The 10176-nt window shown below is 58.8% G+C and overlaps 1 protein-coding gene across 3 annotated transcripts in view; it reads right to left on the bottom strand.

Moving 5' to 3' along the window:
- Positions 1–607: 607 nt before the first annotated feature.
- Positions 608–10176, bottom strand: part of TSPAN11 (tetraspanin 11) — a 62325-nt gene continuing 52756 nt past the window's right edge. For 2 of the 3 annotated variants that reach the window (XM_061418232.1, XM_061418233.1), the window contains 5 exons: positions 9316–9390; positions 8048–8152; positions 6746–6904; positions 6212–6298; positions 608–1430 (listed from right to left, as the gene is read on the bottom strand). In XM_061418232.1, coding sequence (XP_061274216.1) covers positions 1371–1430; positions 6212–6298; positions 6746–6904; positions 8048–8152; positions 9316–9390 — 486 coding nt within the window. In that variant the 3' untranslated portion in view covers positions 608–1370. Of the gene's footprint in view, positions 1431–5977; positions 6050–6211; positions 6299–6745; positions 6905–8047; positions 8153–9315; positions 9391–10176 lie in introns of all 3 variants that reach the window. The other variant, XR_009736663.1, reaches the window with a different exon arrangement.

Raw genomic sequence — 10176 nt, 5'->3', positions numbered from 1 at the left:
TGGGTCGCCCCTCTCCAGGGGTGTGCGGTTTTGGTACTGTGGGGGCTGTGACGGGGACAGCACTGACCCATGAATGGGAAAGAATATACCTTTACCTGGGATGGGCCCAGGTCAGCAAGAGACAGCGGAGGCCAGGTGTGCCCTTTCCGGACTTGACCTCGGCATCATGAGGGTGGGAAGTAGGAAGTGCAGGATCCAGGACCTGGGACCCAGGGGACCGGCATGGGGGTCTCTGCCCATGTGGGACCCTCTGGGGTATCTTATGAGTTGATTCATGTTCTCCGGAAAACTTCCAGCACCTGTGCCCAGTGTTTCCTAGGATTTCCTTTCTGTTCTCTGTCCATATTTTGGAAAGTCCTTTCTGAAAATTCCCTGCTTCAAGAGCTGCAAGAGAGAACCTAATGAAGGGACAGTGTCCACTCTGGGAGGCAGAGCGGGGTCTCTGCAGGCCAAGTGCTGGGGGCTGGGTGGTCCAGGAGCACCGGCTCAGGAAAAGGAGGTTCGAGGCAGAGCACCCCTCGACTCAAGAGCTGCACCTTCTCGGTGGCTCCAGCTTTGCAGGGTCCGTGGTTTGGTTTAATCAGGAAGGATTTTACTCCCACCAACATGAAGGGCAGATGATAGTTTTTTTAAAAACTTGGCTTTCTTTGAGCATCAGTCCAGAGAGGAGACCCCCGAGGGGCACATGGCTGAAGATTGGGGCTTGGGGTCATGGGCTCCCAGGGGACCCTCCTGAGGAGGGCCTGGAGGCAGGCACCTGCTCCCCACCCTGCCACCACCCAACCCTGCCCTGCAGGAAGGAATAAGGCCATGGGACACTTCTCTCCATGTGAGCTGGTGCAGGTGGGAGGGGAGGGGAAGCGGGGAGGGCAAAGGCCGCGGTCTTCTGGGGGCAGAGCCAACTCTAACTGCCTATTCAATGCATTTCTCAGGGAGCACATCCAGCAGGGGTGGGAGAGGGGTGCTCAGCGCCTGTATGGGGGATCACAGGCTCGTATGCGGGCGTCCCAGTGGGGGCAAAGTGGCCAGCCCCTCTTCAGGGTTCAGGAGTGGGGAGGAAAGCAGATTTCATCACAGCCCCCCAGGGTCCATGGGAGCCTAGGCCTGGCGAGGCTTGGGCTGTGCTCTCTTGCCCCGGGATTCTGGTGATGAGCACGCAGAAGTGGAGGGCGAGGGCCGAGGGTCCCCGGCCGGATTGGGGCTGCAGGGGCCGTGGTCGCAGTGACTGGGTGGTCCAGAAGGGCTGGGCACAGAGGAGGGGGAGTTGTTGGGAGCTTCCAGGCCAGCTGGTGCTGACCCCACAGGCCTGGCCTGTGGGCCTTGGGCCCCTGAGCTTGTGAGGGGCAGTCGGAGCAGAACGCAGTCGGCTGTTAGTAAAAATGCAGTTGGAGCCTCCGGTGCAAGCCGCAGGTGAGTATCATGCCACAAATCTGCGGGGAGAGAGTGCAGGGACACACAGGAGTCAGGAGTCCGCCAGCCTGGCGGCCAGAGCCAGCCTTCCCACGCCTAGGAGTCCCCTGTGGACTCAGTCAAGGGTAGATTCAGACCCAGGGGGCCTCGGGTGCGGCCTGCGAGCCTGCATTTCTAATAAGCTCCTAGGTGATGTGGGCAGGGGCTGGAGCGGGGACCACTCTGAGAACCACCAGCCAAGAGCGGTATTTCTCCCACTTGAATGTGCATGGGTTGCCCGGGGATGCTGTGGATTCCAGCCCTGCGGCCTGGGTAAGGGCCTGCGCCTCTAAACAAGCCTCCCGTCCACATTGCAGCTCTGTGGTCCCGGTTCTTCTCCGGAGACAGCCTGATTCAATTAGACCTGATTCAATTAGAGGTAGTGACATCGCTGCCGAAGCAGCCTTTCTCCAGGAAGGTCTGTCTACATCTAGCTGCTCTCAGGTTCTGGAGCAAAGACCAGGGTGTGGAGTTAATTCTTTAGCTGATGTGCAGGAAAGGAAACCGAGGATCCGAGTGGAGGGCCCAGGACAGTCACCAGCTCATCCTGTAAGCCGGCTCAGGATGAGCCCTGGGCCCCGGGAGCCTGCCCTGCCTGCTGGCCGCTCTGTCCTGCCGACTAGCTGGCCGAGGCTGGGCAGTGCTGGGCAGTCACCTTCCACATCTCACTTGCCGACCTCTAAGCACAGAGGAAGAGGATCACTGTTCATTTGCCTCCGCCCTCCCTTCACCCAAGGATGCACTGAGGATGAGGAGGGGAGGGTGTGAAGACCACGGAGGCCCAGGGCTGTGACGGTGACCCTGATAAAGATGATGCCGCTGGCTCCCGGCTCCCCGGCCACGGGAGGGGGCGGTAGGGGGCAGCCCACGACCGTGCCGCGGACAGAGGTCCAGAGGGGTTCCCAAAGACAGGAAGCAGTGCCCCGTCTTTCCCAGACCTTCCAGCTGACCTGATCTTCCTGGGATACCTCAGGACACACCTGATGACAGGCTGACGAGGACGCCCCAGAACTGGCAGACACTAGTTTCTCTTCAAGAGGCTCAAGGAGGGCACAGGGGGTGAGCCCTTCGGTGTCCCCTTCCTCCTCCCAACTCTCCCCACGCGGGAGGTTCACCCCCTGGGAACACGGCTTTCAGCTGTCAGACTTGGTGCTAAGGGCAGTGCTAATCCACCGGGGGACTCAGTCTTGGGCTGAAAGGTGGCTTAGAGCTCATCTCGTCTTTCACTCTAAGCAGGTGGCTGTCCCAGCCATTCCACCCAGGTGTCGGACACGCTCTCTGCCCTATCCCCCCCTCAGGGCTTGATGACTCTTCCTGCAGGGTCATCTGGACCTTTCTGACCCTTGCTGAAGGGGAGGCCAGATGGGAGCAGCCAGCCCAGCACAGATTCATGGCTGCATCTTCTAAGGTGCACGCCTCACGCTGGGGAGGACCCGGAGGACTGAGTGCCCAGAGCTCTGTACACAACATGTGGCCCCAGGGTGCCCGGGGGAAGGCACAGTGAGATGGACATCAATGAGTGTCCACACACACACACACGTGCACACATACACATATACACACCACCCTGATACATGCAGACGAGGCATGGGCACTAACTACCTGGTCCCTGAAAGAGCCCCAGCGTCCACTTCCTGACAGAGGACACAGAGGAATCTGCATCAACAGCTGTGAGCAGAGAACACACAGGCCAGGGCACTGCGGGAGCAGGAGCAGGCGGAGGGCGGGGCAGGGCGGGCTGCTGGGCCCCGCCTTTGTGAGGCCCAGGCGCCTGACCTTGGCACTGTGGCCAGGGTGCCGGCTGCAGATGGAGTTCTCGTTGTGCTGGAGTTCAGCCTGGCCTTAGACCTTTCAAAGCTCACCGGGTGACCCCAACGTGCAGCCCTGGCTGAGGATCAGAGCCTGGAGGCTCCGGGAGGCCTGTCCCTTCTTGCATCCTGGCCATTTAGCCTGCCAGCATCTCCGCAGGCAGACCAGTGCCTGGTCTGCGAGTCTGGGAGGCAGCACGTGGTGTCTGGCTGAAAGCAGGTTTGCTCCGTTCATCGTCGTTTCCTGCTTGGTCTTCAGAGAATTCATGAGACACCCAGGAACCGCAGCACCTCCGTCTCACTGAGGTGTGCTCTTTCCTGGAAAACCACGGGAGGCTATTCTGGACCGCTGTCACAACAGTCTCCTGACTCCTGCTTCCTTCCATCAGGTCAGCTCTGGCCTCATGTTGAATAAACTGGGCTCCTGGGTGAGATTCCCACCGATGAGAGAACGTGCTTGCTGCGTGCTAAGTCGCTTCAGTCATGACCTTGCAACGCTATGCACTGTAGCTCGCCAGGCTCCTCTGTCTGTGGGGATTCTCCAGACAAGGATACTGGAGTGGATTGTCATTTCCTCCTCCGGGGGATTTTCCCAATCCAGGGATCGAACTCACCTCTCTTATATCTCCTGCATTGGCAGGCAGGTTCTTTACCACTAGGTGCCACTGGGGAAGCCACGATGAGAGAACACTGCTGCTTAAAAAGGTTTGCAGACGTCCCACTCCTCCATGTTACAAGTAAGGGAACTGAGGCTCTGGAGGGAGGGTGGCCCTCTCAGATCACATGGAAGAGGAAGCTTTGTCTACAACGGGGGCCTCCGACTCTCAGGCATCACCCTCCCACCCCGTTCCTGGAGGCAGGGGGACAGGACATCTTGGCCTTGTATCTCCTGGGCCTGGGGATTTCCAAAGTGCCAGGTCAGTGTGAGTGGGGAAGGTTTCTGGGTGCTGGGTGGAGAATGACAGCCTGGGGGCCCAGCTGGCCCGAGCCCCTCCTCAAGGTTGGGCGGTAGTTCCAGCACTGGACGGCAGGGGGCGATGGAGCCTGAGGCTTGGTTGCTGTAGCAGAATGGATGGAATGGACAGAGAAAATGGGCCAGGGATGGGTCCCTGGTGGTGGCCCAGCGACGCTCTCTCGGGGACAGGAGCACATTTCTGCAGGGCACTGTGAAGGATGAGCTGCCCATGATGGAGTCAATGCGGGGCTGTGGGCACTGCCTGGTGACCCGACCTCCTTGGAATTACTCCTACGGCTGGACTTGCCTGACCTCAGACTCGGTGGTCATCCCATTCCACGCCCTTGGCCTCACTGCCCTTGTCTTCAGCTTCAGGCTTTGAGGGCAGAGGTCAGGAGGAAATAGATGGAGAGTGAAGCCCAGATCCAGTCAGTATCTGCAGAGCAGGCCCCCAACACCTGAAGTGGGCAGGAGGTGTCTGGAAAGCTGGGGTGAGGGAGGCACAGCAGCGGAGCACCCCCTCCCCAGTCAGGCTGGCAGCTCCCAGGCGTCAGTGCATTGGGCAGGAGGCCTGCCTGGGTAGGTATGAAGGGGCCGTGTGAGTGCCCCCCAGACCCGCTGCGCCTGCACTTGAGTCGGGGGTGAAGGGGACGGGCTGGTCTGGCCAGGAAACCACCAGCTCTCTTGAGAGATGCCATGCCCACATGGAAACGATAACGTGGTGGGTACCGTTTCCCGAGCAGCTGCTGTCCATTTGCGATGAGCTGAGTGATTGATGTGCACACTGGTCACTGATCTGATATGACCAGACCCGTTTACAAATGAGGACCTGAGGCTCAGAGATGGAACGGCTGGTCCCCTCCAGAGGGTGGGCCATCTCCCACCCACCCGGGGTTGCAGCCAGGTCCCCTGGGTGCACAGATGGAGATGGTGATCAGAAGGAACCCTACCTGGGGAGGCTCCCAAGCTAACAACTGCCACCACCCCAACTCTTTCCATGGACCCTGCATCAGGAACAGAGCCTGGGAGAACAAAGGATCAGGAGCCAGGGGCCTGGTGCCAGCTCAGGGAGTGAGACCCTCGGGCCATCGGCTCTCTGATCTGCTGGCCTGGATAAGCTCTGGCCACGGCAGGATTGGAGGAGAGCACTCAGGGAGGCCTTACGTGAGCCAGGTATCTCCTTTCCCACTGACACCTCTCGTGGCTGGGAATGAGCTTCTTGCTGTGGATGAAGGCCCTGAGGGGTGGGGAAGTGACCTCTCAAGTCGCACAGGAGCAGGGGCTGGACGGGATGGGTCCTGTGATGCCGGCCTCTGCTCTGACCTCCCGAGATGGGGATTCGGGGGTGACACTTTGTGGTGAATCAGCTCCTCTAGCTCTGCCGGGCGAGGTGGGCCTGCAGAATCCTTACTCACTGCATCTGCCCCTCCTGAGTCCACTCCCTCCACCTTCAACAGGACCCCTGGGTGGTGGCTGGGAGAGGGGTGTGAGTGATGAAATGGAGCAAAAGCATCAGTCATCCTTGGAGCACAGAACTGTGCTGTACACAGGGGTGCACACCCCCCTGGGGTACACACACACACATCACACACACAGAGGAACGAGTGCACGTCCATGCACGAACGTATACACACATGCACAGCACACCTGAACACATACGTGCATCCAGCCCCGACCACGTACACCCGGGTACATGCAGACACACCCACGGACCCCACGCACACCACAGCAGGCCAGCGTGCACACACGGAGTGCATGCACATACCTGCACCCACACTCCCGCTCCTCCCAGGTCTTTGTTCCTGACAAGTTCCCAGGGCCTTTTCCTTCATGTTTTCTGGGGGAAGAGAGTGACCTTGGCTGCAGAGGGGAGAGATGGGAGAGGAGAGGGCAGGCTAGGCAGGGGCGGGCAGAGGGCCAAGAGCTGAGATCTCAGCCAGTGAGAGAGGGGTTCGGGGCTCCAGACACCACCCCCCCTAGAATCCTCACTCCAACTCACCTGCAGGCAGGCCACCCCGATCCCCACAGCCCCCATTAGCAGCAGGTGATCAGCCAGGAACTGCTCCAGCTTGCTGATGCAGCCTCCCTGGAAGGCAGGTAGGCAGGTCACACACATACACACACACACACACACACACACACACACACACACACACACACACACACACACACACACACACACACACACACACACACACACACACACACACACACACACACACACACACACACACACACACGTTGGCCCGGAAGTAGGTGAGGATGGGGAGGAAAGGCTGGTGGGGGCTGCTCCCCGCTGAGGGAGGCCAGACACTTAAAGGGCCAGGTCTAGCTTCTCAAGTGCCCATGGGCTTCTTAGTGACCCAGGGGCACGCTATGAAGTCCCCAGATCTCCCTGGAGCAGCTGTGGCCCCCAGACTTTGTGGGGACCTTTGAAGGCCCACAGCCATCTTGTGGTCAGAGAGTAAGTGTGATCTCCACCACTCCGCCCACCTGCCTGGCCTTTCTGGGCCCCACGGGACGGGGCACTCACCTCCACCTTGTAGATGTTGGAGGGGTGTGCCCGCTGGCCACAGCGTGCCACCACCGTCTTGCAGCAGCTGTCCGGCACCCGGCGGCCCTCAGCCTCTGGAGACAGGATATAGCTGCTCTGCAGCCAGTCGGCTGAGCTGTTGCTCCCGCAGCATTTGAACTGAGGGGGAGAGGCAGAGGCTGCAGGTGAGGAGGGAGCCTGGGCCCCACCCCAGCCCTTCAGTTACGGGGCCGCAGGACAGTGTTCAGATCCTAATCTCATCCCTATTTGCTGGAGACTTTTCGCTTCCCCTGTTTTGAGCAGGGACCTGGCTCTGGGGGGACCTTCTCTCTAGGCAAGTGGGGAGCTGGCTGCAGGAACCTGATGGCCACCTCTTCGGGGCACCCTTGTCCTTTAAGGAGATTGTGCTGGGTGTCCTGGGAGCAGGGAGGATCTGGGAAAAGATGGGTGGGGGGTGGGTGCTGGCAGGTCCTCGAGGGAGGAGGGCTGTGTATCCCTGTGTGGCAGGCCCAGGGCAGCACCAAACCACCAGGGCATGGGCTCCTGGTCATCCAGGGAGACAGGACCCCCAGGACAGGGACCCAAGCCTTGCCAGAGGCTCAGGTGTCCCCGATCCAGACCTCAAAGCTTCAGCGCCCCCAGACCTGCAAGACACAGAGATGTCCCAGAGGCCACTGGATGGGCAGGTCAGTGCTGGAAAGGCTGGTGTGCGTGCTGCATAAAGCCGAGGTCTTACATTTGGATGTGAAGAGCCATGTGTGGCCACTGGCGACCATGTTGGCCTGAGGTCCACGTGCCCCTCCCCTACCTCTGCAGGACTGAGGGCCTCACTGGGGGATTGCGAGTCCCTTCTTTGCAAGGAGAGACCCCCCCATCCCCCCGAGTTCTGCCTGATGATAACTGGGAAATTGTTACAGCTGCTTTTCTGAAACACTCTGCCTGTTGCAGTTCACTCTCCCGGAGCCACAGCCATCAGTTCCCCAGGGAGGAAGGAGGAGGCCCGCTGATGGGAAAAGCCTGGATCCTGGCACGGCCAGCTTGCTGCCCACCAGGTACCCAGAGGGGAATGCAGAGGAAAGGGAGGAACGGACGAACCAGGACCCAGGAAGCACTCTCATGTGGGAGGGCCTTCTAGGGGGCTGCGGTTAACGCTTCCATACCCTGTGACGCTTCATTTCAGAGATGTGGCAAGTTAGGCTCAGAGAAGGCGAGTAACCTGCCCAGGGCCACACAGATGGGCAGGGACAGAGACAGGTTGGGAACTGTGTCTGCGTGGCCTTCAGGCCCCAGGGCGACGCTTACATCTTGCTGTAGACGGTCCACAGACGCTGTGATTTCTGCGGCGCCCGGCTGCCTGTAGTTCTCGGCCAGGGTCCGAGTCAAGTGCTGCTTCAGCTCGTCGCTCAGCTGAGGAGCATGGAGAGAGACGGTGCATCAGCAGAACCACCCACCGACTGCCCCCAGGCCCCTCTAAGGCCATGCCTCCTTCATCTGGCATCGCATCCTTAGAGATGCCACTCAGGTGTCACCTTCTCCAGGAAGCCCTCTCTGACTGCCCAGGACCAGGGGACCATGGGAAGGAGGCTGCACAGAAGGCAGGATCTGTGAAGATGGTGTTGCAAAGGCTGTTACCCTGTGTCAGGGCGGAGTGTGATGGATGGAAATGGGAGACAGGTGGGGGACCACAGTTCCAGGCTGGTGGGATGGCAAAGGGGAGGCCGGGCACTAGGTGACTTTAGATAATCCTTTGGTACCCAGGGATTGGTTCCGGGGCCAGCATGGGTCTTCCATGGATGCTCAAGTCCCTTATATAAGATGGTGCAGTGTTTGCATATCACTTATGCGCACCCTCCTGTACACTTGAGTCATCTCTAGATTACTGACAATACCTAATGCCATGTAAACACTGTAGAAACAGCTGTAAATTCAATGTAAATGCTACATAAACACTTGTGCATGGCAAATTCAAGTTCTGCTTTAGGGAGCTTTCTGAAGTTTTTTTCTGAATAGTTTTGATCCAAGCTTGGTTGAATCTGTGAATCTGGAACCCATGATCATTTTGATTACAAGGTGATATTCAAAATAGGGCTTTCCTGGTGGCTCAGTGGCAAAGAATCTGCCTGCAATGCAAGAGACTCAGGTTCAATCCCCAGGTTGGGAAGATTCCCTGGAGAATGGCAACCCATTCCAGTATTCTCGCCTGAAAAATTTCATGGACAGAGGAGCCTGGCAGGCCACAGTCCATGCGGTTGCAAAGAGTCAGACACGACTGAGCACGCACGTGTGCATTCAAAATATTTACATAGTTATCTGAGGATATCTGTCAGTCACATGGGCGCTGGTGTGAAAGGACAATGTGGTCATCTGTCTGTATGAGCTGAGTATCACCCCTGAGTCACAGAGCGCCCAGTGGGAGGGCTCTGACCACCTCTTCCTTGTCCAGAGCAGGCAGGGGAGGCCTGGGACCACCCGTGTGTCACTGCCTCCCTGCCCCTGTGCGCCCCTCTCACTATGGTCCCTCCCGGGGGTGCTGATGGGTAAAGTAAAGACAAGGAGAGCGTTCCACTCACCCTCTGGTAGTACACGTGGGCCAGGACCCCCGCCACCAGCTCAACGAGGAAGATCGCCAGCAACAGGCAGAAATACTAGAAGCAAGGAGAGAAGGCAGTCGCCGGGGGAGGGTCAGGCCTGGGCGGCCAGCTGGCCCCTCAGGACCCCTGACAAACACTTCTCCAGAACAATGGGGACCCCCGTCCCTCACAGCATCTTCTGGACACACCCACCTCTCTTGGCTGCCAGCCTGGAGTTCCCCTCTCAACCCTTCATGCACTGATCTGCTACCAGTGTTGGTTAAATACCTACCATGTGCCAGGTATGGTAGAGTAAGGCAATTATTGCCCTCAATTATTGGTGGAGGGGACAGATAAGTATGTGATCACAACGTTGTGTTATAAATGCTACTATGGGGCAAGCTCTAGAAACTATGGAAGGCCCAGGTTGCAGGGAGCAGTCAGAGTGGGCTTCCTGGAGGAGGTGACACCTGAGTAGTATCTCTGAGAATGAGATGCCAGGTGAAGAAGAAGGGATGCACGTTCTAGGTGGAGGGGAGAACATGGGGAAGCCTGGAGGGTGTACTGCGCTCGGGGGAGGTGGGGCTGGAGTTCAGGGAGTGGAGAGAGAGGCAAGGCTGAGTATATAGAGGCCGGCTGGGCAGCAACAGCTGAGGCTGGGAAACAGCAAAGTGGAGATCCTGAGAAAGGTGCTGCCTTGTCTTTTTCCAGCTCTGCAGGGCCCTGCCAGGGCTCTAACCCCCCCTCAGCACCACTCTGCACATCACAGCCCAGCCAGCTGGGTTCCAGGCTGTGCACTCGCAGTGACTGCGGGATGACGGGTCTGCACCCCTCTCCCACCCCCGCCTGGTGTCACTGCCT

This window comes from Bos javanicus, chromosome 5 (assembly GCF_032452875.1).
Source record: "Bos javanicus breed banteng chromosome 5, ARS-OSU_banteng_1.0, whole genome shotgun sequence".
In the NCBI taxonomy this organism is placed as follows: Eukaryota; Metazoa; Chordata; class Mammalia; order Artiodactyla; family Bovidae; genus Bos; species Bos javanicus.
This window is presented reverse-complemented; position numbering and strand designations above follow the sequence as displayed.